A 27,663-nucleotide genomic window follows, 5' to 3' on the forward strand; every position below is an offset into this window, starting at 1 on the left:
TGAAGAATATTCAGAAAAAAAAATATGATACTCTACGTTGCAAACATTCGCATTAAAACAACTCTCTCAGTGCCTTTATTTGTTCAGGCAAATAAATGTACATTGCAGTGTTGTTGGGGACAGTATCTCTTGCATGCATACACTGAGGCTTTTTTATGGTTCCATTAGACACAGTTATAAACATCATAACAGTAGGAAACAAATAATTTTAATATGCTTTTAATATAATCAAGGAATTAAAGAAACATTTGAATTCTTCAGTGAATCTTATGTAAGAGCATTTACATTCTAGTGATTTTTAATTGTACATTAATAAGGAATTATCTCTGTGAGGATAACCCTATGTCCATACTCAGCATTCCTGTAGTGTAAGTTCTACTTCAGGAATCTGAAATCCTGAAAAATAAGAAAAAGTTTTAGCTACAGATATGGTATAGAGCAAAATATGTCAGAAGTGTAAGATACGTTAGGAAACAGAGCATCATAACATTAGCACGGGCGGGATTTTTTTATTTTTATTTTTTTTCTGTCCAAGGAATTGAATGATTTTAAACTAAAATCTGAAGTCTACACTTAATTTCAATGTAAAGATAGATCTTAGTTCAGAATAAGAGCAGCAGGATTATGCCCACACTGTGGCAGGTTGTTGAGTTGGTACTTCTTGACACACACACTTTTTATTTGTCATTGATAACTTTTTAAACTGTCTACAGATCTGGGATCTTTTCCATTTCTTGCTTCCAGAAACACTTTGCTCTCTCTTCTAGGAACTGAGTATCCATAGCTTCTACTCACTTTAAACAAAGATATGTGGATTTAGCATATCTCAAAGAAGACTGTCTGCAGAACTCTAATCGTAAATACCGTGGCATATTTGTATAAAAATAAAGTAATTTCAATACAGGTGATGATGAAATCGTTAAATAAATACCTCCTTAGTGAAAATCCACTGATCTCTTCCCATTACGCGGCTGAAAGACAAACATCCAATAAACACCGTAGAAAACTGATTGGTTTCAGTAACAAAGTCCCACACATCCTGACACCACTAACCTTGTTTCAAGCCCTATGTAGCCAGAGACATCTGTAAGTCTCCATCACAGTGGTTTTACACTCCTAAAAAAAATAATCTAAAGACTTGAGAAATTCTTATTTTGACATATCTTAACTTACTAGAAGTATCGCCAAGAAGTTTCAATCTGGTTCTGTTATCCTGATTACTTTACAAGCATATAGTCTGTGCTGTAAGTAACTGAAGTCACTGGAAGTTGCATTTCTCATCTACTGCAAAGACGAACATTTCTAATGGAATCGCTTATGGCAGAAGACTCTTAAGAGACAAGTTTTCTCTGACACAGTAGTTTTCATTTTATTCCACTAATTTCTCTACCTTTTGTTTGGTAAACAGCCTAGAGAGTAAAAATAAAGGAAAAAATAGTAGAACAACCATACCCTGAAGAAAAAGTATCCTCTGCTTTGAATCCCTCCAGCTCCTTGAAGATCCTCCTTGAAAAAAAAATAGTATTTTAGATGATACCTACTCTTGTGAATGAATCCCCTCAAAGATATTGTTTATGTACTTATAATAGACATTTCTTCAGTACTACTATACAGTCTTGCCCCTTAAAACATACTGTGTACATATTTCTGTATGCAGCTCATGCTCTCACGTGCTAATTGTAGAAAACACATGAATGAAGGCCAAAATCCACTCTAAGTTTTGACTCATTTTAGATTGTTTTAGAATTAGTCTTTGTTTTTGACAGGTTTCATCACAAAAACACAACTGGTCCCATAGTCTTGGAGTCTCTATGCATGAAACAGTTTGTACCTCATAGAAGGACAACAATGGGGAAAAAAACACAGAATTGCTGAGGTTGGAAAAGACCTTCAAGATCATCAAGTCCTCAAAGCTTAAAAAAACGTACTTGGGCCCAGCCAGGGACTGAGGTCCCAGACTGATCCCAGAGGTACATTCTGACAACCCCTCTCAGAATAATTCCCAAAGAAAAGACTAATACTTATCATACTCTATCCTATTCATGTTGTACACATTGAGAAACAACTGCTACTAATCTGTACAGCAAGGAGCAAAGAAAACATCAGTAAAGAAAATAGTGAGAACAGAGAATTAAGTATCCATCTGCTTTAATGAGACATTCATTAGAAAACATACTAAGCTTAATCACAGTATTTTCATTATCTGTCTGTCTTGCAGAGGGAGGGACAGACCAACTCAGAAATGAAATATTTCAGATCTTGAGCTTAGCAGCACATAGGATTTAGATGGAATGTATTTACTGTATGCTCTCTTAGTGATGATAGTGTTTCTCAATTAAAAACTGAGCTTGTGTAATCTCCTGGGTTATGATCACAGCCAGAGTAATCATAGAGAGAAATTGCTGCTTGCTCTATCCTAACACTGTAAGAATTGTGTGAAGCAGCATGGCTCCCATCACTTACAAACACGGGAATAGCTTCAAGGAAACTTTCAAAGGAAGTAGGTTTAAACTGTACATCATTTTTGAGTCTCAATGTTAATTTTGACATCAGTTCATCAGATGTGTCATTATGCTCAGTTTCTTAGCTGTACATATAACACCTGTGTGATTTTTATTTATATCGTCAACTTCCTTCTCTCATTACGTAGTTTTGAGATACCTATCTCAGATCTATAAACCCTTAAATATTATCAGCTTTATTTTTTTTAATAAAAAGGCATCTGTAATGGAGTTCTGCAAGTTTTTGTTTGTTTGTTTGTTTGCTTTAATCATTTCAGATACTTGGAGTGCCTTACATTTTACGTATTTGTTTTTCTACCTGTGTTATTTTTTCTTAGAAAATAATTGCTTTCTCTTTGTCCCCATGTTAGATTATGGAAAACGAAAAAATATATTGATGATTAATGAAGTTTCTGTGACAACCAGATTAGCAGTCTCCACAAGTCACAGACTAGGAAATGGAAGGACCCAGAAGATCTGAGCAATATTAGACAGGACTATTTCTCCCTGTACAGGTTCGGGTGGATCAGAAACATTTAATAGGCGTAATAAAGAATTTCCAAAACAACTCACTGTCTCTTAATGAAAGAAAGCTCTGTAAGCATAGATATCTGTTCCTCTTCTTACACAATGACAATAAAATGTACACAGTGGTGTGGTACTATGTCTGTGCAAAGCTTTCCTCATTGTAAAAACTAAGGAGTTTGCTGAATCCAGCTGGCATAGTTCCTTAATCATCCCACTAATTTGTTATGTGCGATTCAAAAAGATGATACTCTAAGTGATTCAATATACAACAATGAATAGTTGGAAGAGGTATGCTCTTAAGCTTCTGTCTTAACAAATCATCCAAGCAATTGTTTAAAAAAAACAAAAACAAAAACAAAAACAAAACACTGCCACAGGCTACATGATTTTCTGAATGGTTCTTCAAAAAAAGAAAACCTCCTATACCTACAATTATATATAATATATAATATATAATATATAATATATAATATATAATATATAATATATAATATATAATATATAATATATAATATATAATATATAATATATAATATATAATATATAATATATAATATATAATATATAATATTATATATAATATATTAATTATATATTATATATATATATAATTATATATATATAATATAATATATATATATATATATTATAATTTTGCTCCCAAATAAGCTGTTTTTCTATGGAAAACTAGTTTTACAGTGCCTCCAGATTTCAATAATGTGTAAGCATGGAAGGGTTAAACTTTATTGAACTGCTTAGCTGACTTCATGGGAGCATGAAGTTATTTTGCACCTTTTAAAATAGGAACCTGATTTTGTACTTGCTGGTAATAGAAAAATACCTTAAATTCAAAGCAAACTTTTGCTTTTCCATCTGCAAAACAGCCAGTGACTTCTCACTCTTTATTTTCAAACTGCAAACTCCAAAATAAGAAATATTCCAAATTTTGTGTCCCTCTGATTACCACCTATTTTATCAAAAGTTTTTCAGTATACGCTACTTGAAGGGAGAAGATGTATTCCTTTTCTTAAGGATCTGCTGATGCTAGATCAGGCCGTAAATTAATTCAATAGCACTTCAACATCCACTAAAGGATATGGGAATGAAAGAAAAATAAAAGCACCATAGAAAAAGAAGTCATTTTCTTCTCAAAAGACCCATTTCTGTAGCCTATTGTTCAGGAAACTAAGATGCTGGGCAGAAACTGAAACAAAGAAAGGACTTTCTTATCTGCACCTTAACTTGAACAGTAATATTGCTTGTACTTGTTTGGAAATCCTTAGCTCTGTATGTCATAAATAACATATGTTTAAGGAGTGAATATGGTTTGAATTCCAAATGGGGAGGGAAAAAGAAGAGCCCTTTCTACAAAGTACAATTCAACTGCAATATAATGTATGGATAATCTGAAAGTATTTTTCTTTTTATAAAGCAACTACTCAGTCCAGTTTGAATGTAGGCTCAGTGTTGAACCAATATTCTATGCTAAGCATTTATTACTTCATGTTTAAATTGTTAAGTATCACCAGGATCATTTTTCACTAATTAAAAAGCAGAAAAAAATGCACATTTCTAACGAAAACACATCAGCATGACACTAAACACTGAAAATAAAAATGCTTTGAATAGGAGGGAGGGTCTACAAGGACATTTTAGGTGTGATAATGATTTGCCTAATATGAGAATGCAAGCATGCACAGTTTAAGATTACATACGTCCACTTTGTATCTCTTCAGTCTTCTCTCATTAAGCTGGGGAACGAGTTGCAGCAAAGGATGCAGGACAGACGACTGAGAGGACATGAACACAGACACATGAGCAACAATGAAATCCTGATTTTATGATGCAAAAGTAATATCTCTTCCTGCAGTTGTGGCTTACGGACCAGTGGGTACCAAGGACTGAAGATGTTATTTGAGAAACGTGATTTTGAACACTCTGAGTTGACAACAAACAGGAACATACATTTATATTTGCATGGAATGTGGTTTGCAAGGAGGTGGAAGGACAAGCTATGAATCCTCACCTTTATTCCCTGGAGATCAGAACTTTTTACAGACCTCCCCAAGTAACTGCAGTTATTCAGGCCTTGATCAGCCTCTTTGTGTGGTACAGAGAACATTCACATACACTATCCCTAATTTCTTATGGTTAACTGCTGCAGAGGTTAACATCTTCACTCTCTGTTGTACTGAAAATTCATTTTACTTTAACTTATTTCACAGAAAGAAAAACGATTTTTTACTAGAAAATAGTTTGCAGGAGGGATCCATTCTGAAGTAAAATTTGTGACTGTGACACTGGTCATTCTCCATAACAGATAAGCTCCAATCCTGAAATCCCTGGTCCTTGATGAGATGCTGTATGCTCACAAAGAGCCTGGGAAGCACAGTGGCAATGTGTGCAGCCTAAGTCCCCTAAGGCAGTAACTGGTAGCACAGAATCATCCGGGCTTGTGGAGAGAGATTCAGGATGGAGAGGAAGGGGAATGCAGTAACCTTTTAAGCAGGAGTAGGAATAGAAATAGCTAATTTCCAAGTGCCCTGATTACCATTAAAAGCTCCAGAGAAGCTCTGCTGTGAAAATATTGACCGCAACATCAGCAGTACTCTCAGGAGTCTTAGAAAATTTTCACTTTCCAAGGAATATATAGCCTATTTCTGAAGGAATGTAATGAACAAGGCAACGATGGACATCAACACGTAAAAATGATCGTTAAGAAATGAGCAAACACATGTATGTTTAACTTTCTCAAAATCCTACAGCGTACATAAAAAAACAAATAAATGTGCTGAAACAACAGATGATGACTGAAATTTAAAAGCAAGAGTGGATCACGTGATTTATTTGCTGGCTGCTGAGAATATTTTTATAGCAGAAATACTAGACTATTTTTAAATGATGATGTTTCTCATAGTGTACTCCAAAATGTGAATGAGACTTGCGTACTCTTTCGCCTGATAGATATTTGTGATATGCACTAATAGATACATACCATTTAATTAATAATTAATAAACCATTTAATTAATAAAAATGCTTCTTAAAATTGATGATCATGTTCTCAACTTCTATGAATCAGGATTGTTTCATTGGCTATTATGTTCCATTACCAGAAGCAAGTGTTTTATCTTATTCTTAAATGTTGATTCTACAAGACTAAGATATGTGTTGTTTTCCATTTGCACACCTGCACATCATCAGTGATTGTCTCCCATGTTATTAAAATACAGCCTGTGTATAAAATTTGAAACCCTCCTATCTGAGCCATTACAGCTGCAGAAACTACTGAGGAAAGGAACATCGCCTTGATGCTACTGAAAGGTACACGTGTACTCACATGGAGGTGCTAGGCCACTTACCCTGACATCTGAGTTTCCTGAGTCATGAGTCTTAGAATAATGAAATAAGAACTGTTCAAAAAAATTAAAAGTGAGGTTTTACTACAAAATAGGACAAAAGAGTTAGGATTTTCTTATTAATTTTAGAGTGATCATAAGGCATACATAGAAATCTTACCCTTTTCATGTTGTCTTTTTCATCTAAATCCTGTGGGAATAATAATCAGTAGAGAGATTTTTATTTGTTAAAAAAGAAGTTGTTGATGATTTTATTTCATAGAATCACAGGATACTGCAAGTTGGAAGGAACCTGCAAGCATCACCGAGTCCAAACCATGGCTCCATACAGAACCACACAAAATTCAAACTCTGTCTGAGAACACTGTCCAAATGTACCTGGAACTCCAGCAGCTCAGGGCTGTTATCACTGCCCTGAAGAGCCTGTGCCATGCCCACTGTCCTCTGGTGGAGAACCTTTTCCTAGCATCCAACTTGACCATACCCCGACTCAGCTCCATCCCATTCCCAGCCTGTTCCTTTGGGTCCAGTTGTTGTCAAAGAGATCAGTGTTGCCCCTCCGCTCCCCTTGTGAGGAGCTGTGGGCTGCCATGAGCCCACTCCTCAGTCTACTCTAAGCTGAAATGATGTTTCAAACTTTTCAGTACTGGATTGAAATATCATCATTATTCCTTGACAGATTTACTGTATGACTTTCCTTATCAATGCAATCACTCTTCTGAAACGATAACTCTCAATTAGAAGAATTGATGGGTTTTGTGGGTGCTCCTTGTTGTCTTCCTGGCAGTGACAGCAGCAGTCTCTCATCAGTAAATTTCTTACCCCATTCAGAGCTCATAAATTTTCTAATCTAAAGCAATAAAACCAGCTGAAACCTTGTATCCAAGCTGGAGATCATTTTACAAATGGGGGAGTCTCCCAGTTTTCCTTAATAGGCACTATATTAGGACATTTCAGAGTAAAAACTGGCATGCTACTTTCAGCACTGAGTGGCATGTGATTTACTGGATCCTCAAAATCCACTGTAGGTACTGGTGCACTGAGAGATCTTGCTTCAGAAATGCCAAGTAGTCTTTTGTGCGTGTTACCTGTGGCTTCTGGAGAAATCCCATGACCAAAAAACAAAGTTCTTCCAGTGTACTGGACATCTAATGAAAGGAAAACATGAACTCAGGTATCACACTTTCATTCTTATTGTAAAATAAATATCATAATTAGTAAAGCAACCCTTCTTTGTCTCACCTGAGGCTGAGATTCTGTGGACATGTAGGTAGAACAGGCATCGTCTATCTGTAAAAGTTCACACAGTCCTTTTTCATTAAGTCAAATTAATGTAAACAAGTTAAATAACTATATTCTTAGAAGTATTTTGTTCAGCCAAAGGCATGGCAAGGTTGCCCTGCATCAAATTCCAGAAGTAATACTTATATATATGTTCATGAAATATTTTGAATTCAAGGGGAAAAAAAAGCAAACCACCAAATTAACACATATATATGTGCTTGATCTCAGCTATCACGTCTTGTATTCTCTTACACCACTTGTGTCCCTACTAAATCTAAATGTCTCCAGCTAAGACATGTTGTGAGTATCTGGGGCATGGACTATAAAATTCAAAACCTTCTGTGATATCTTTGGATTATACAAAATGGCAAAGAAAATGACAAGGCTACTGCAAGTGATTCAATGCTCAGTCCTCAAACACTCCTCTGCAAATTGCATTCCGACATCCCTTCAGGTGTATGACCCACACATCTCTTGAGTGATGATGATATGTGCCAGCACCTCTTACGCATGCTACTCAATTTGTGTGAGTCACCAAGCAGTTTATGTCTGAGGTTCGCAACGATTTCTTTGGCACATGGGGAGCCTTACAAGATTTTGTTTAAAACCATACCAAAACCCCCCTGGCTGTTTAGCTCTTTGTCTTATTCCACCAAAAGGCCAAACCTCAGCACCTGAGGAAGAGCCTAAGAAGAGACCTGTGGTTTAGTGGAAGCCATACTCCCCATCCAACAGCACAATGTATTGCAAGTACATAGAGTTGGATGTAGGCAATTTGTAAGGAAGCTCAGAGGATTTCTGTTCTGTGAATTTGACCAATCTCTCTCTGAACCACTGTAAACTTTCAGCGTCTACAACACCTTATGGTAAGGCTCTTCTAAACACTCCACAAAATACCATTTCCGTTTGTCTTGGTCAATCCTTCCAAAGCTCACTTCATTTAGCACTATCACAATCTTTCCTTGGAAGAAGTAACAAAGAAGTGATTCCCACTCATCCTCTACCTGCTTTTCTTTCTATATTCTTTCTATATTCTTTTTTTCAAATGAAAGCATCCCACTGTACTAAACTATTTTCAGTGGAGCTTTTAATCAGGGAAGGAGAAGAAGTGGAATAAAGGACACTTGAAATCATGGAAGAAATTTTACCCCAGCTGAGAGCTAAATGTATTCTGTAAGGAAGAGAAAATGTCTCCAGAGCTCAAACTGAATCTGCACAGCTTAAAAATAACGGGGGGTGGAGGAGGGGGGAAGGAAAGCTTAACTTTTCATTATGTAAGTTTTAAATTGTATCTTTTGTGACCCATCTGATATGCACTAGTTTTTTTCCTTTGAACGTTCATTATTGTTAGAAGAGGTGCCACCATTGTCTTGTTCACAGACTGCATCAAAATGTTTTGTTATTTAATAAAGCGGGCAATGCAATGGGTCTTGTGATTTTATTGTATGTAAAAGCCCTAAAGAGCACTCTTTAGTGAAGAAAACACTCAATGAAAAAAGCAATAAACAAATAATGCATATCAGTACTTCAAGACAAGAGATGATGCATTTCTCTAGAGACAGGCTATGAAAAAGCATTTCAGATAGAGTGGAAAGCTAATAGCTCACAGGATTCCCCCCTCAAGTAGTTTTTGTTTGTAACACAACCTCCCTTGTCTCTTTTTCCTTCATCTTGCATTTGTTTGTCTCTAGTATTTTAGTTCAGAGAAAAAAAAAATGTAAAGGGAGAAATCTGCGGTGAAGGACATAAACCAAACTGAATTCATTTTGGAAGCCTAAGATAAAAAGCTGCTTTTTCTTCTCAATGAGGGATTCTTTGTTGTTATTTATTTGTTGGTTTATCTACTTGATTTTTAGTTGGAGAACTATTAGCGAACTATTACTAGAGAACTATTATTGGGAACTATTAGTGATCACCATAATTCAACAGCAGGATAATCCAGAGACTTCTTTGTATTCAATAAATACAAGGCAGTATATCTCTCAGCTAAAACCTGCATGGGAAAAACAAGAGCTAGAGAAAAGCCACAGTTCGTGCTGATTTATTTTTAAAAATGCATATATGAATTTAATAATTCCTATTGCCTTTGATGCATCTTCTCAGTAATTTTTTCTCTTTCCTCAGAAATGTGGCCTGAGGTTGGAAGCGTGTGTGTTATTTGGTGCTGGTTAAATAACAAAGAAATTGAAGGATGTTAGAAAGTTCCACTATTTATGCGCTCAGAATCATTCCTGGAAAATAGTAGTTTGATTTTGAGGCAGAGCTTCTGCTGAATGATCAACTACTCAAATAACAAGCAGGGAAGAAAACTCCAAGGAACCCCAGTATGGATTTGTTGCCAGGCTGAGCAGAAGTAGGTACCTATGGATCTAACTCTCTTTACTTAGACCTTAAGGCTCTCCTGGTCCTGTATTATTCTTGTTAAGCAGTGTTTTACACCACTCATGTTAAATAATTTTACACAGAGTTTAGTGTCCATACACATATATTTTGTTAACTGAAATCAACAGTAACCTTGCCTTTCCCTTCTGTAATCACTGACCTTAATCCAATGCTATAAATAACAAATCCCAACAATAAATGCAGAAACACATAAAACAGCAGGTTTTCAGTCTGGAATTTAAATAACTCATTTTCACAAACTCCTTGTAGCCGTTAGGATTCCCAAGAGATCACTTTTCTCCCAGGAGCAAAGTACCACCAGGGCTTGTTCAAGTGCTGTGCTAGGAACATGACAGTGGTTGAGTCAATGCTTCCAAAATGCGCTGACAGTAAGGAAGAAATTTACACTGTGCAGCTGTACCCAGGGTGAGTCACTTGCTTTCTAATGTTATCAGAAGCTACAAAATTAAATATCAACAGAGTACTTGAAAAATTACAGCAATGGCAGGGAACACAACTTGCAAGCTGAACCCTCTCTCTGTGTTATGCTCTGCTTCTCCATCTGCTCCAAAAGGGCACAAAAGAGTTCATGCCAACAAGTAACATCCTGGAGTAAATTTCAGAGATGAGAATTAAAGTTATAGCTGCAATTGGTAAAAAATGTTAGAAAGCCAAACTGCAATGGGATGTCACCCTCTACCTAGTGAATTAAAATGCTAAAATGTGATTGAATACTGTGTTCCAGCCCTGTCTGCAGAATGGAAGAAGCCAGAGACTGATTGAATGAGTTGAAACAATTAGTGTCTATCATACACAAACTATAAAAGTATCAACTGGAACACTGTACTGCTTCCAGGAACAGCAACCTCCTGGTCAATGACAGCTAGAGGATAACTGTCACCAAACATAGCTCCCACTGAGACGAAGCAGTCTGTTCCCTGAATGAAATCTCAACATCCAGTCTCTGGATAATGTTCAGAAATCCGGAAAATTACGTATTTCACATCTTCACCAATGTCATATGTGGGAGAAGTAGGACTGGAAGAGGAAGCATCTGAATGCCATACAAGAGAAAGCGTGAAGAGGGAAAGTGTGACCACAGAAAAGCCTGGAATTAGAAATAGTGTTAAAATTGTATCCCTGTCCTACCAGGAGTAAGCTGGCAAGGACACTCTCAGCCCTCACCCTAGAGCCATGGTAGAGCCAGCCTGCCCGCAGAGCTCACCTCCTTCCACAGCTGCAGTTCCTGCTCTGCCTCCAACACTTGGGATGGCATCGGAACACCTGGAAGCACAAACACTGCTTAGTGATGCTGCGCAGCAGGGGTCATTCTTGTGAGTATCCTATGGCAGTGATGGAAATAAAAACACTCTGAACATGCTGTGGTACCCAACTACTGCAAAGCCGAAAAGCAGTGCCCAAGTCCCAAGGAAACTTGCTGCTCTGGGCATGGTGAGGTTTCCCAGGAGTCATCCAGTTTATCCCTGTGCCCAAGGTTGCTGCCTGTGACCATGCCCAGCAGTTCATGCTCTGTTTTTACTGATCTCTGGTGAACGGAGATTTTACAGCCTCCCAGAAAGTCCATAGTTACCTGTGGTCAATTTTTTCTTTCCCCAAAGAATTGTACCAAATTAAATAAATAAAAGGTGAAGGTAGTCTTCATGAGCATGGCCAGGTGAGCAGGATGTGAGCCCAGCTTCTCCAAGTACCACAAATGGCAACAACAATAACTTCCAAGCATTAAAGTTGCAAAAGCTCTTTTTGGTATTGGCACAGGCTTGAGATGTGTAACCAGCATGGATAGTGATAGAGGGGGGTTTTAACTTCATACTGTGTAGAAATTGCTTATTTCTGAAAACTCTGCCAGGTTTACATGGCAGTAAAACTGCCTTTCAATGAAAACCATGCTTTTTTGATGTGTACTTTAGTTCAAGGAACAACTCCAAATAAAGGTGCTACCTTTAATTTACCTTGTTGTTGTTTTCTGTTCTTAATTCAGAGTGTTCAGGTTGGAGTGTCGCCTGGGACTGGTGCCTTGGTAGGCAAGAGTGCACCATGACGACGCTCAGTGCTGTACCTTTGCCTGTCTGTCACTGCCCACAGCCTCTGGTTCCCCAGGCTTTCCAGGGGGAATCCAACAGCCTGTGGAGCAGCAGGCAGAGAAGCCTGAATATTACACAGTAGATTTTTTTGTGAAACAAAACTTTTGAACAGAGAATTATTTCACCACCTCATAGATTTCCTTAACCCTTCTCAGCTCACTCACAGAACTCTGAGGGCAGGTGCAGTCCCTCTTTGTGAGCTCCCAGCAGTGCTAGGCAGCATCCCTCCCTCTCTCCATCCAGAATGCTGTTGAATCTACACGGGCTTCAGTAATTTGCACAATGGCGTGTACAGGTTTTCTGGTAAGATAGGCAATGTAGCCATGGTGGGAGAAGAGTGCTCTTTGGGAAAGCAATCCTAACCAAAAAGAACATAGAAGGAACTCCTACAAGATTGATGCTGACCATTTGTTCAATTCTGCCAGCTGCTAAAAACCTCAACTTCTTGCAGGGCAGCAGGGTGCCAGGTCCAGTCATTTCTAGCAGAACAACGTGGCATGCTGCTGCCATTCCTCACCCTCCTCATTTCTCCCTCCTCCCTCTCCTATCTCCAGAATTCATTTCTAACGCAGTATGCAGTGTGTTAAAAATACTCAGAACAAAAAAGTAACTGAAAGCGACTCGCTCATCCACAGTACATGCAAACAGAACTGCTCAGTGCACAGCGGCAGATGATGTAAAGTGCTTCACAAGGTGTAAGCATTCCGTGCACACAGAGTGGGACAGCAGCACAGGCAAAGCGATAGGCAAGGCAGTGTGTTCTGTTACATTGCCCATCAGCTGCTCTCGCTTCACAGAGTGCTCCCTCGTATAGAACTAGCGGCTTCCAGGTGTAACACAGCACTCCCAATGAGATCAAAGATAACCATGTTTAAGTTGCTGATTAGCTTCATCCTTCCCCACTAAACTCTACGATGACATCAGTTTGACCAATAGTCTTTCCCCCCCTTTACCGGAGCGCAGTTTGGCCGGGACGGAGTTATCCCCAGGGCAGGTGGAGGGGCCCCAGTCCGCACCCCACCCCCTGTCCTGGGACCAGCCCCCTCCTGGCCCTGGCCTCGGCACCTCCGCATCCCCCGCGCGAATGCCACCCCGCTCAGCAGCCCGACGGAGCGCTGCGAGGCTTTGGGTTTCGCGGGACCTCTGTCCCCTCGCGGGGATGCCGGGGTCACCCCTCCGCCCCCCAAATTTGCAGGGATGGGGCTGCGGGGAGATGCTCCTCACCTTTGCAGACACGCACGGAGGAGGCGAGGAGGAAGAGAAGCAAGAGAAGCGGGGACCCCGGCAGCCCCCCACCGCTGCCCGGTCCGCGCGGGGGAATGGCCGCAGGGAGCTGCTGCTGGCAGAGCTGCGCCATGCCCGCGGTGCCCTGCTCTGCCTGCCCGCGGCTGTCCGTGCCCCCGCTCCCTGCCCAAACTTTTTAAATCGCTCTGACACGTGGACAAGCATCACCCTGACTCACGGAGCGCACGTCAGCCGCCCCGCCCGCCCCGCCGGCCTCCCCCCGCCCGGGGCAGACCCCCTCTGCATCGCCGGTGACTCAGCCCCGCTCCCGGCCCTGCGTGGCCCCACTCGGGCTCGGGACAGCGGCCAGACGGCCCTTACTTCTTCACCTCCTTCCTCGGGGAAAAAAAAAAAACGCGTGTTGACATCCACAGCTATGGTAGTGGGCTCACGACCAGTGCAAAGTGGCCGGCTGCCTGGCTTCGGGCACTGCCCGATGCTATAACTGGAACCCAACTGGCAGCTGGAGAGGTGCGGGCAACTCTGATCCAGAGGAGGATGAAGCCAGGTGGTAAAGAAGCCACCAGATGTGCCTATGTCTGACTCTGCTTCCCCATCTACGTGTGTTCCAGGGCAGAATTGTGATTCTTTCCAATAGGGAAAGAAGATTTGCTGGAAAGAGCAGTGCAGTTGCATTTAATCCCAGGCATGATGGCAGGGGAAGCTCTGCACAGCCCAAATTTGGCAATTGTAATGGAAACCAGCTTCCTATCGTGACACTGGGTGAACCCTAGGACAGCAGAGAAGGCACACACACATGAAATGCCACACCAGGTAGCAAAACTCAGCAGTACAGTGGTACAGCCCATCTGAGGATTCAAAACCCAAGGCAGTGCCACCAGCACACAAGCAGTGCAGCAGGGTGTTGGGTTGGTGCCGCCTGCCCTGTGTCTCTGTCATAGGAGGACCTTCTATATCAAGTTCAATAGCAAAGCTTTCCTTGATATGAGTGGGGACAGAATTAATCCCCGTGTTGATGAGAAAACCATTTATTGGATCAGAAAAGAAATCAAAAAAGCCTGCATTTTGTATTTATTATTGTACTTACATCTATGTGGTCCAAAGAGTTGATTTAATCCAAAACAAGGAACTGCCTGTGGTTCAGGTTTCTGTTAATAAAAACAGAAGATATTTATTTAGAAGAAATCATCATAAACTGGAAGTCATTAGAGCTGAAATATATCTTCCTAATCTATCTTGATCCAAATACATAAATCAGCACCCTGAGCCTTGGCCTATGGAGGGATTTAATCTGTTGTGCATTTTGCTAATTAATACCTTCTAATTAAAATGTTCAAAAGATGCTGAATGGGGCTGTAAGTAACCTGGTCTAGAGGGAGGTGTCCCTGCCTATAGCAGGGATTGGAACTACATGATCTTAAAGGTCCCTTCAAACTCGAATCATTATAAGATTACTCAGAAAAATAAATACCAGTATTTTACAAATTTGAAAGTTTAGTACCAATCAACATTCTTATCCTGCCTACTGGTGCAAATAACATTTTATGTATAGCACAAAAATGATACCACTTGAATTAAACTTATTTTCAGATGAGTTCAGATTAGCGCAGAGGTTGCATTTATAGGGGTTGAATTTATGTGATATCTGTTTTAAGATTGCAGACTGAACTATTACGCTGAATCCATTTGCATGAAAACATTAAAACTGTCTTTTGTGATAGGACAAGGGGAAATGGCTTCAAATGAAAAAGAGGGGAGATTTAGATTGGATATAAGGAAAAAGCTTTCTTGATGAGGGTGGTGAGGCACTGTAACTCTGTCCGGAGAGATGGTGGATGCTCTGTCCTTAGTGACATTCAAAGTCAGGTTGGATGGAGCTCTGAGCCCGTGGTCTAGCTGTAGGTGTCCCTATTCATTGCAGAGGAGTGGGATTAAATGGCCTAAAGGGTCCCTTCCAATTCAAACAATTCTATGATTCTGTGAAGTACAAGTGAGCATTCTTGCAAACAGGAAAAAAAAAATGCATCTTTGTGTATCATGTCTGCTTTTGTTTTGTTTAATTGCTTGATGAAATTAATGTTACACTATTGCAGGAACAAAGCACATCCTAAAAAATAGCCTAGAGGATGTTTTGGATGCTGTAATTAGCTGCTTTGAAATATTTATTTTCTTCCTAATGTTGCTTGAATAGATGTTAATTACAGCCAGTGCAGAGGAAGTCAAACAGCTGAGTATGTGGAACCATCGGCTTCTCTGTCTTCCTAGAAGCCAAGGTCAGAAGGCACAACACCGAATGCACTCCCTTGCTGTGCACATGCACACGCTGCCCAAAGTGAAAGTGCATGATGGTTCTTCTAAGACTTTAGATCTAATAAAAATTATGAGGAATCATTCCATCTACATATGAACCCAAGCACCGAGAGAGTCCAGAATGTGAAGTGGCTCAGTGTGTGCTAATGTGTACTGATGCCTCTCACAATTCAGATTATCTTTCCTCTTCTGTGCAGTGAAAAAGTTGCTACCTGGATTCTTGCTTGTATTCTGGGGAATTAAACTTTGTGGAGGGAAGTCTCAATAATCAGTTAATGTCTACTTAGGCATTGCACATCTTCAGGACACTCTCCATACCTTACTGACTCATAATGCGCAAGATAGTTGTACTGGAACAAGAATCCATGAAGGGACTTAATTTCAAGAATCAGCCTCTCTGAACAGACTTTCATCACAGCCTTAATTCATAAAGACTTCCACTTCGTAGAAGTCTTTAAAGTTATTTCCCTACAAATAAGAGACAAAACAACAAACAAGCCATGTGAGGCATAATTAATTCTGTATTTTCCCAGAATATTGTTTTCTTATTTTAGCCAAGATAATACCTCAGCTCTTTCCTCATGAATAAGTAAAAATTTAATGAAAATGGCTGATCTCCAAGATAGTTCCTCCATCACAGTTTTCTTAAATAAAACCTAAGACTCATCAATGCATGCGATTGCTTTAAAAACAGGATGATCAGATCTACTTGGAAGAAAAAAAAAAAAAAAAAGATTTTGAGCATGATGTCAGTTATTGGCACATAATTAATAAAATAGTGAAAACTCAGTATCACTTGCAGAATTAGCATGTTTCATAAATAAGATTACATTAAGCGTGAAAAAAAGCAATAAAGGTGACACTGCCGACACTGAGAAAATGTCATCTTGCTTCAACACAGATGTGAGATGAGTTGATCTTACACTGGGGCCTTTTCTCTTAAGGAAAGACAAACCAGTGCTGTAGCTTAGCAGTAATTTAGTTTATTTCACTGACAATAGAAATCCAGCTAGGAGGAGGGCACCTTGGAAATGTTCCAAAGAAGCTGCATGTATGTAAGTATTGGCTTGGTAGTCTGAAGGGAAAGATTATGAGGAAATAAGCTGTTACCATTAGGAAGTTCAAGCACTGGACCAGGCTGATGGGAGAAGTGACATCTCTGTCCTCAACATCCAACTGGACAAAGCAACAAGCAAACTTAATTCAGTGTTGAGTGTCATCCTGCCTGAGTTGTTCCAAGGTTCTCAGTCTGAAGAGCTGGGCAGAGGAATCCCAACACTTTGCTGTCTTGGCTGTCAATTTCTTCACTCTCCTTCCGAGAACAGAACACTCAGTGGATGTCAATTTTACTTAGAAATCAAATTTGTTAGTCCGTCAGGCAAGAGATGAATAACAAATAGATTATGTTAAGTCAAACTAATGGTAAACAAAAACCAATTCTAGCAATCTTTTCATTCTTTTATTTCCCAGCTCTGGAAAGTTGCTCTTGCTATAAATTCATCTGTGATGCAGCTTACCTGACAGGATGTAACGGATGTGACACAGGATATTATTTTTAAATACAGCCAACCCTGTAACATTTCTTTAATTAAACCGAACACAAAATGCCGAAGAATGCCAAACACAATCCACAGAATCTTTAGAACTGCTCTGCAAATATCAAAACTCAGTAAATTATCCTTTTCTTGGTTTGGGAGCCTGCAAGATTGCTCATTCTATCTCTGCAGTTTAAGAGGTAACATATTTCTCTGTGCAAAGTTGGACATTGGAAGCCAACTCTTCAATTATCATGAGATGAACAGCACTGCAGTCATTACCTTACATGGTGATGTCTTGAAAATTAACTATAATAAGAGTTTTGTAATGCATCTTACCTAGCTGATCACAGACAGTGTGATGTGCTACGTGAACTTTTCGCTGACTTTAGAATGAAAACCTGCAACTTAGAAAAAAATAAAACTTTTATATGCATCATATCTTTGATTATCTTAAAACTGAGTAGCATTCTCAGTAGAGATTGCTCACCTCATGCTGTCACTAAGTTCAGATCAATTAACTTCAGTCCTGCAAAGTGTTCCACACTGATCATCATCCCAAGCTCCTTCTCACAACAAATCTGCAGTCATATTTCTGGTTCTATTCAATACTATTTGAAAACTGTAAATGTTGAATTAGTAAAGCTGCAGGATTAACTCCTTACGGAAGTTCTTACATCTTGGAAGGCAAAAGTGACATTTGCTTACCTAGCTACTTATATAAGTATATACACTTACAGTACTTCCAGTGTATGAGTAGTAAAAATGACACCCCAGAGAACTCAAACCACCGCTAAGCCAAATGGAGACTGTGTGCAGCTTTTCTGCTATGAAAAAATGGGGGCAGAAAACAACCAACTTTCTGAATCAGGCCCAAAGCTACATCCTGTAGTACATTCATGCAGTTATCGGCACGGCAAAGTGCTTGCCTTGAGATGAAAGTCCTCAATCATGTTTTTCTGAGCAACAACCATGCACGAAAAAAACAACAAAACTTTTGTCAGGAAAGATCAAGCTAACACATGTGGTCTGAATTCTACCACTTTGTGGTCAGGTGCTGGAATGGGCTGCCCACGAGGTGATGGAGTCACCGTCCTTGGAGGTGTTCAAGAAATGTTTAGATGTTGTCCTAAGGGACATGGTTCAGTGGGGCAATGTTGGTGATAGGTGAATGATCTCGGACGTCTTTTCCAACCTTGGCAAATCTATGATTGTATGATACACTCACAAAGGAACTGAAGATCTCTTTACAGCCATTTTTTATGCTACCTTGTTTAAGGTTAAAACAACACTAAGCATGTCTGAGTTTGAATCACTATGTAAATTAAGAAGCTGCATGAAAACAGAGGTTAAGATAACAGCACTCAGTGACATACAATCGTGTTTCTTTTATCATTTCCGGACAATCCTGTAATAACACCAAGAACATCAACACCATCAGAGAGACCACGAGTAGCTTCTGAGCTCTGCTTTTGCATTTGCTGTGGCAGATTTTTACTGTCAGATCAGCTGAATCTCATTACTTTGAGGAGTCATGCTTCAGGAATTGAACTCCTTGAAATGTCATGACCTTTCCTTGACAAGAAAACATGTCACTAAGGAAAAGGGAATAGAAGTAAGAGACTGAGAATCACAATTAATGAAAATATATTTATTTCAATATAGATAGTAATGGACTTTATAATGAAAGTACAATTGTCGCCCCCAATAGTTAAATTACTAAAATAGATAGAAAACATATGCAGCGGTTTCAGTTGGTCAGTCCCTGGTTAAAAAACAAAAGCAAAAGGAGTTTCTCTCTGATAATACTCTGGTTTGACACAGGTGAAGCAATTAAATTGATTTAGCATTACATTGATTTAATAGTTGATAAAGCCCAATCAGTTGTCAATATATTTAGTGTCTGTTTTGGAAATTTTTATTTTAAAGCTACCACTTCAGTATATTTTGGACTTGGAGAGTTAATACTTCATTAGCTACCCATGACCTGACAGATCCTGGCATTGATTTCTTGCAATGAAAGCACTGAATTTAGTGACAGCTTCTGACTTTTACAGATGTTTGAAGGAGAAAAACTGTTCAGACACCATGTTGGTCAGCAGTTATGCTGAAGAGAAGTATCTGTGGAATTACCTGAATGTTCACCAGCAGAAGTTTTGCTTTGGACAATCTGACTACCTACTTGCTCAGGGCTGAAAATTTGTGCATAGAATATTGTATGTGCAATATAAATTGCATATATATACATATATGTATACATCTATATAGCATGTCGTACATATATGCATATACACTGCATATTGTATATGTAAAATTCTGTGCAACAGGAATTGGGATCAAACTACAAAGATCAGCCAAGCATGAGAAACAGGCTTCGGGCAATGATGATAATGATATGTACTTGAGGGAAGACTAGGAGCAGCCCTTTATAGACACAACAGTTACACATTTGCCAGCTTTACAGACCTTATTAACAACTTATTACCTAACCAGAAGCTTGGTTTCAATCCAGATACACTCAGAGAAAGAATAAGAACACACTGCCTTGCCTCGCTTCTTTTTCTAGACTGTATTCTTCTGACATTGTATGCATGTTTTCCAGTCCCATGGACAAACATATTTGCTAAACTCTTGTCCTCTTACAGAAACAGGTATTTCAAAAGGTTCATTATTCCTAACATCTCCCAAGAAGGTGAGCAGGGTATGTATTACCTATTTTTCACAAGTATTGAGACCGCACAGAATATTACATGTATAGAAAATATTTCTTAGATGTCTGAAAGGATAGATGTCCTTGTTTGAATTCCCTCATTCTTATTTCAGTACAAGGAGGCACCTTCCCTTTCTCTGGTCACTGCGAAAAGAAGACATGCATGCATTCACTGGCCACTGCTGAACCCCCTGTACCTACCATGGGACAGAAAGGCAGTAAATACATGCTGCTGGAGCACAGTTGGAGCTGACAGACAGGGAGAAATGAGACAAGAAATGCACAACTTCTTCCCTTCATCATTACCAGTCTCTATGCACATCCATGGGGCTTCTGACTTCCAACCTGATTTGAAGGGGAGGCACTTTTGGTAATATCAAGTGATGATTGAGCCCCAGCTGCTTATGCAGAATGACTGATCACAGTTATTTGCAATTTTCCCCTTTCAGATAGCATTATTTCACGACTGTCAGTCTTAATTTTCTGGTCTGTTTAGGGACTGAAGTGTTGCTTTTTATATATATTTTTGAAGCTTGACTCACAAGAGGCAGTTGGGATATTATCTTCCACGAAAATTGACGCACTCCAGTCATTTTGAACTGATTTATACCACACTGTACATTTCCAGATTAGACTTCTAAAAAATTGTAAGTGCTTCTGTACCTTATGCAGACTTAAAACATTCCCCAGCTGAAGAACACTTGCAAATTATTAATGCTCAAATGGGCTTAATTCCATACACTGTGCATGACTCAAACTCGTATTATTCTTTTCCTTCTCCTTTTTCTTTTTTTAAACCTATGTATTGATGATTGTCATAAAGCAACTGCAATGCTTGTGCTATACCTGTGCAAAGAGTTGAGTACCTATGGCAAGCTTTCTCCCTGTCTTGGCAGCATCCATTTTTGTGATACCAAGTCTTCTCTTTGAGATTCCTTATGGAACGCCCACAGCTATGTAAAACAAATTGTGTCTGTTTGCTGATTTTTCTATTGACATTAATACAACCTGGATTGCAGCTCAAGGGCCTTTTTTTTTTTTTTTGCAAACTCACATCACAGCTACACAAATTGCTGTGCCATATGTAGAACAGTTTTAGGTTGCTAAGGAAAAGACCTGTCTGTTTTAATAGCTAATCTAAGTTCAGTCTTCTTAGAATTCATTATTAATGTGTTCTTTTTATTAAAATGTTCACGTTGAGAATACCTTTCTCTGTAAGCAGATCTATTTGTACTGTCCTGGTGCCTTGAAAAATGATCCTGACATGCAGCTAATTCACTAGAATGAAGTCAGTCTTCTGTAGTAGCAAATTTTTTCCCACATACTGTAGGTAATAGCTGTGAGAGATTCATGCAACCTCTATATGTGTTTTGGTTTATTGGTCCTCATTCATTCCTAATCATAATACGTGTCTTTTTTTTTTTTTTCTTTTTTTTTTTTCTTCTTCCTAAAGAACAGTCTTAGAAATAAGCAACTGAAACAAAATGTTTTTTGTTTAAACCATGGGACCATGGGCCTGTGAGTGCAGGAGGGCCCTGAGTTGATGTTTTCAACCCCAGTTATATTATCAGATAAGTAGGTAGAATCATACAATCCTAAGAGCTGGAAGGGACCTTTAAAGGCCATCTAGTCCAACTCCCCTGCAATGAACAGGGAAATCCACAGCTAGATCAGGTTGCTCAGAGCCTGGTCAAGCCTTGAAAGTCCCCAGGGATGGAGCATCCACCATATCTCTAGACAAGTAATACTTGTGGGGAGAAAAAGCTGGAACTCAGTGTTATGATGGCATGCATTTATACACTGGCAGAGAAATGTGATCTCCTTATTTCAGTCTAAAGAATTGCCCTTTCCTCCTCACTCCTATTAAAAAGAAGAACCTGTTTTCTTTCATATTCTCAGTATAGTCCTAAGTAAATTGTTCAGTGACCTTTTAAAAATAATGTACCTGATGATATTTTTATTGCAAAATAAAATGGTTGTTTGGACTAAAAAAAAAAAGGAATTTTAAGAAATATGATTTGTGGAAGAAGAAAAGAAGGAAAAACATGTTTGTTGGTTTTTTTTTGCAAAAGTTTGTGAACTTAAAATAATTCTACAAGCTTCTCTGGAACTGCCTCCTAAATCAGGATGCTGCTAAAAACCTCAGCCCTTTGTCTATCTTTAATGACTTCCATATACTGAAGTAACTGATATAACTTTAAGATGCTAAGAAAACTGTGGCTTTGAGTCAAACTGTTTTTTGGGTAACAATAATTTCAGCAGCAGAGTATGAAAGTGTCCATCTTCAAAGAGGATTCATTGTTATTGGTAAGAAGAATCCTGAACTGATAGTCTAAATTAATGAATGATGTAAGTATGGATGCCACAGTATTTGCTCTTACAACTTTAACCAGATCCAGATGCAGAGCAGAGTCAGTGCAAAACCTGCTTAATTCATAGCATCCTGCAATCTTTCACTTTCAACCCAGATCATTTTCAAAGGCACCAGCTGCTCTGGACTGCAGAAGATCAAACAAAACAAACTAGAACTGAATAACATAGGTGTACGTGATCTTGATTTTATGCTGGCAGCAGGAATTAGGCACAGGAAGAAATGCAGCATCTCTGCAACTAGATGAGTAAATTTGTTATTAAAAAGAAAACAATGAAGGCAGAAGAAGCTGCAAGGTGAAGCACTCTCTCTCTGCTTAGAAACAAAATGTTTGTGCTGGTCACCAGTAGAAGAGCAATACGGGTCAGCTCTGGTGATGCAGCAGAGAGGAGGCTGCCATACTTTTTCTGACATCTCACTCAGTACTGCAGTGGTTGCTTCATGTTAACCACCACAGAAATGGTGGATCAGCACACAACAGTATGTTGTGCTGACAAATAGTACTTCAAGAGGTGAATAACTCCATCTTGCTGAAAGAGCCATCCTTGTTCCCTAGCAAAGCTTGTTTTACATCTCTTCTCTAACAGAACGCCACAAAATTATATGCTGCAAACCACAACTCTGTTACAGGACTTCATGCTGTTTTTTGGTTGACTTCCAAGTTCCAACTTCCATTTGTTTTACCTTACTTAGCTAGAAGATCAAATTAGGTGCAGTAATACAGACTTCGAAGTGCCTGTCAATATGGCTGATTTGTAGTTTTAATTAGTACTACTAGATCTAAATAGAAGTAATAATCACTTTTAGCCAGCTTTTAATTCCTTTCCTTCCTAATATCAACAACACAATCACATTTTAACAATAAACCATTTACATTTTGAACCAGATAAGCTGTTAGGAGATGGAACTGTAGGATACTTAAGAATATCTCAGGACTACCATTGTGGGTCTACAGACGAATGTTCTCCCCTTTTATCACACTGAACCAACCCGCTACATATTCAATGTTATCATAGGTAGGAGTATAGAATGGGGCAATTTAGTTTCTCTCCATTTGGCAAAGATGGTCTTTTTTTTGTTACAAAGTTGGTGGTAGCAGTTGCGTATCATTAACAAGGACAGCGGCTAAAAATTACATCTGCATATTAATTCCAGTAGCATATTTCCAAATGTCTCTAAAGGCCAAGTTTCCTTCAGACTGTTTTCCCATATCAGTAACAATTGACATCAGGCAGACTTCAGTATTGTTTTTTTCTAATATTTCTCTGTTGTTTTTTTTTTTGTTGTTGTTGTTGTTCTTGTTTTTTCCCCAGCTACTTAAGGACTATTTGGCTTCAAACATAACCAGATCATTACAAACCATTTTCTTGCTATTCATCCCACAAAGCACCATAGGCCCAGGCTTTCAGTGTTCCCCTCCTAAATTGGCTGTCTCTGCAACATGCCAGGTTCCACTTTGCTTTAAGATGCCTGCCTGCTCAATGTCCTGGCCCTGAATAAAACTCCCTTTGTCAAACAGAACTAGCTTCTCACAGTGAGTGCACAGCCATGGAGCTGATAAATTTACTTTGATGGGTTTTTTAATACATGTTTTATTTAAAACAAACATCTATCTAGTAACTTCTCTAAGGTCTAATCCTAGAGCTTCTACCTAGCACTGCTCAAGTAAAAAGGTACAGTTAGTGGATGGGAGGCTTTCCAGAGCTAGACCTTGGCACCTGGACATCTTCTATAAGGCTGACTTTATCTTGCTGCACACCATAGCCCTGGTCCTGGCTGTGGGACTGGAGCTCATTCTGTCCTCCCAGGCTACAGCCATGGCTCCTGAGGAACAGAAAGAAAAGGGGTAGGGCGAGCAGGGTTTCCCTCCAGCACAGTTGGTGTGTGAACAGCCTTGTTTTTCTCTACTATTCTGCTTCACAGGAGCACTGGGAGTCACAATAGACTACTTTCATCTTTGCATAAAATGTGCAATGACTTCTTCCTTGGATTTCACACATATTGTTTTGGAAGTTGCTCACTATGGCCTAAAAAGAAATGGAAATTTGCCAAACTAGGGAAAAACAGCTAGAGGTCAGCCAAAAGTGTCTGTGATGAAGCTGATGATGGAAAAATAGGGAGAAAGTAAGTTGTATGATCACCCTACATGCTACTGTGCATATCCAGAGGAATATTAGCATATATTAATGAGTTCTTGGAAAAGAACGGAGCAATGTATTGACTATGTATGTCTTAATTGTTTAAATGCAGAACTTGAACTCTAAGAGAGTGTGCTTGATTTGTCAGGTCACCCGGTACGTATCGTGAGGAATAAAGGAATGCTGCTTGGTGATAAGAGAGTTTTCTTCACAAATTTCAGATGACATTTTCTGAGCAAAATCCTCATATTCTCCAGCATTTAGACGGATATCAGAGATGTTCATATTCACCCAAATTCCAAAAGTTATAGGAATAGAGAAAAACTGTCTTCCCCATATGCACATTGCAATTTTGGAGAGGAAACCACAGAGCTGAAAACCTATTACTGGTTTAAGTTTACCCTAGACCCCCTCTCCTGAGGCACCCAAGCTCACAAGGACAAGTAATTTGTACCTTAACTTCTTGGATCTTTGGTACTGTGTCCTAAAAGATATTAAAAAATATTTTGCAGCAAATTAAATAGGTTTTCCAAGACTCCTTTAGAAGACAAACATTACTGTGAGAGCTGTGCTTGCTATAACAAATCATACCCTGGCTATGTTTGGGCTGTGGCAGTGAAAGATTCAGCCCTGCTCAGTATCTGGTATAAGGCATGAGCTCACACCCACCGTGATGGAGTAGAAACTTCTCCCATTCCAAGCTGAAAGAAGCATTGTCCCAGACACAACCTTAACCTTCAGACTGCAGTAAAACTACAAGCATATGCAATAAAAGAAACCCCCAGATGATGAAATGACACACATACACCCTGACACAGGAGCAATCCATTGGGCTTTGTTCACACAACACCCAGCAACACCACACTGCATTCTGTATGCTCTGCTCTGCTGTCTGCCTGAGCAGCAAACCAGAGGTGCAGTGCCATCAGAAGCCCATTATTTGGTGTCTTGTTCTGTCATTCCTCAGGCCAATTATACCACCCAGCTCTAGGATACATGACTCTTACATGACATATGGGAACTTTTGGTGCCATGTCTTGTCTCAGCTCACCTCTAACCTCACTCAGAGCTGTGTGTCAGCTTTCTGACAGTACTAAGTCCTGTGCCGGAGCCCAGGAAAAACAGCCTGCAAGAGCCTAGACCAATCTCACAGCTGTGCTTTCCTCGGTTCTTTCTGACACAGGAGACAAGACAATAACCCCTACAATTACAGGATTGCTACAGCTTTGAGGAATGATTCCTATCCTTGTCCCAAAGATTTTGAAAATATTTTTGAATTTGTGAAATAATTTTTTCTCATCTCTGATCCTCACTACTAATACAGACCTGAGCAGGAGTGAGTTGGCTGTAGGCTCAGTACGTGAAAGGAAAAGGCAGAAGAGCCACATCCCTGTAGAGATCTCAAGCATCCCTACAGTAGCCTCTCCAGCTGAATGAGGTCCGGGGACAAGTGGATGTCTGTCACTGCCTAGAGATGAGCAGTCTTGTGAGTTGATCTGGCAGCTCATCCAGCTCACGCTGCACCCAAAAGTAGTTGGCCAGTTCCTGCACCAGGCATTGGAAGAGTGGTTTGGACACTCAGAAATCCTGGCGCAAGATGATCTCTGCAGGTACTGCCTCACTTCCTATGAGGAATTGCTCCAGGCATTTCTCCTCCAGGCAGCAGTGCAGGTATCATAAGATGTCATCCATCCTCTCAGAAAGTCTCTTACGCCACCGTTCCAAAGGGACAACCATCAGAAGGCGCATGACAGCCATCTTCACTTCATAGGCAGAGAAGTTGTAGCCCACCGGGAGACACACCTATATACATCTGAAGTGGATCTTGTCCTCCAAGGCATGACCAATTTCACCAGTGGTGGTTGGATGCCTTCCTGTCTTGCTCTTTTTTAGCAGATGTCTGAGTTGCTCAAATTCCCCTGCTGGATGAGTGCTTGTGATTGTAACTCCTCCTGGAGGTGGAAGTAGAAGGCCTCATCAGCCAGCTCTACTTGAATGGGTGATCTGTAGCAGGAGCCTATTGGAAGGCTCCCATTGCTGCCTCTGACTGCCACCCATAGGCATTCAGCTTGCTCATGAGCAGTTTTTAGAGACAGCTCTTCACATTCTATTCATTTCCTGATGTAGATAGATAGCAATTCTCCCTCCTTCCTTGCTTGTCCCTTCTGTACATCTTGTAGCTGTTGATAGCCACACTCCAGTCACAGCAATCATCCCATCAGGTTTTTGGTGATGGCAACTCTATAGTGGTTTTCCAACAGCACAGCAGCTCCCAGCTCCTCCTGTTTGTTTCCCAAGCTGCATGCATTGGTACATTACTTTCAATCTTCCAGTAATTTTTGTTGATGAGGGATCCTTTGTACCAAGACACAGCACAAACATCAAACAGACAATGTCCATATTTGAAATGTTTACCGTCAGAAAGGACAGCACTTTTTTGGTGTCTGGAATATTTACTTTTTTGGACAGTGCTGGTTTGTCAAAAGTGAAAGGCTTCCACTTGGAAAGTGAATGTTTGCAGAAAACCAGTCCTAAAGGAACTTGATGAGAACAAGGGAGTTACAAAATAATTCTGTGACATAGTAATCACATAATATTAGCTCCACATCAACTTGCTTTCTACACATATATATGTATATTAACATATATATATATACACATATATATATTAACATATAATGTTAATGACTTAATGAGTATCATTTTATTTACAATTTTAGTCTCTTGTTAAAGTGATTGTTCTCTGCTACTTTATACTTAAAATCTCAGTTTCTTTTTTTTCACCTTCATACAGAATTATTCATCTCTGAAGAAGGATTAAACAGCCATTCTCAGTTATATCAAGCAGCCAGAGCTCCATTTAACATCACTAGGCACTGCACATAGGCAGCATCTCTAAAAATCTGCCCATTAGATTTGTTTTATTGAAAGCAGTCATGATGATAGACAAACAAAACAGTACAATCCACAGGTTAATGAAAAGCTGGGCACTTAAAAACATTTTTTTCTGTTCCATTAATGAGCAAAGAATTTTCCAAACTAATCTGCCTAAATATATGTTGACAAGCTTTACAGGGCAAAACATTTCATTATTTTACTTCTCCACAAAGCAGAGATGCTTTGAGCCTAGAAATCCTACAAATGCTGGCTTATAGCCCTGCAGCAATCTTGGTAGCACTCTAGAGGTTTGTAAAAATGCT

The 27,663-nt window shown here is 39.5% G+C and overlaps 1 protein-coding gene across 1 annotated transcript; it reads right to left on the minus strand.

Moving 5' to 3' along the window:
• Positions 1-191: 191 nt before the first annotated feature.
• NMU (neuromedin U) lies at positions 192-13,558 on the minus strand. Its single transcript, XM_052682102.1, has 10 exons — positions 13,379-13,558; positions 11,278-11,336; positions 7,629-7,676; positions 7,475-7,534; positions 6,547-6,576; positions 6,390-6,440; positions 4,745-4,819; positions 1,453-1,506; positions 932-971; positions 192-396 (listed from the first exon to the last, which is right to left on the minus strand). The coding sequence occupies exons 1-9, from the start codon at positions 13,509-13,511 to the stop codon at positions 936-938; spliced, it is 546 nt and encodes a 181-aa protein (XP_052538062.1). The 5' UTR covers positions 13,512-13,558; the 3' UTR covers positions 192-396; positions 932-935.
• Between the last annotated feature and the right edge of the window lie 14,105 nt (positions 13,559-27,663).

Source organism: Tympanuchus pallidicinctus, unplaced genomic scaffold, assembly GCF_026119805.1.
Source record: "Tympanuchus pallidicinctus isolate F22 unplaced genomic scaffold, pur_lepc_1.0 scaffold2, whole genome shotgun sequence".
NCBI classification, from domain to species: domain Eukaryota; kingdom Metazoa; phylum Chordata; class Aves; order Galliformes; family Phasianidae; genus Tympanuchus; species Tympanuchus pallidicinctus.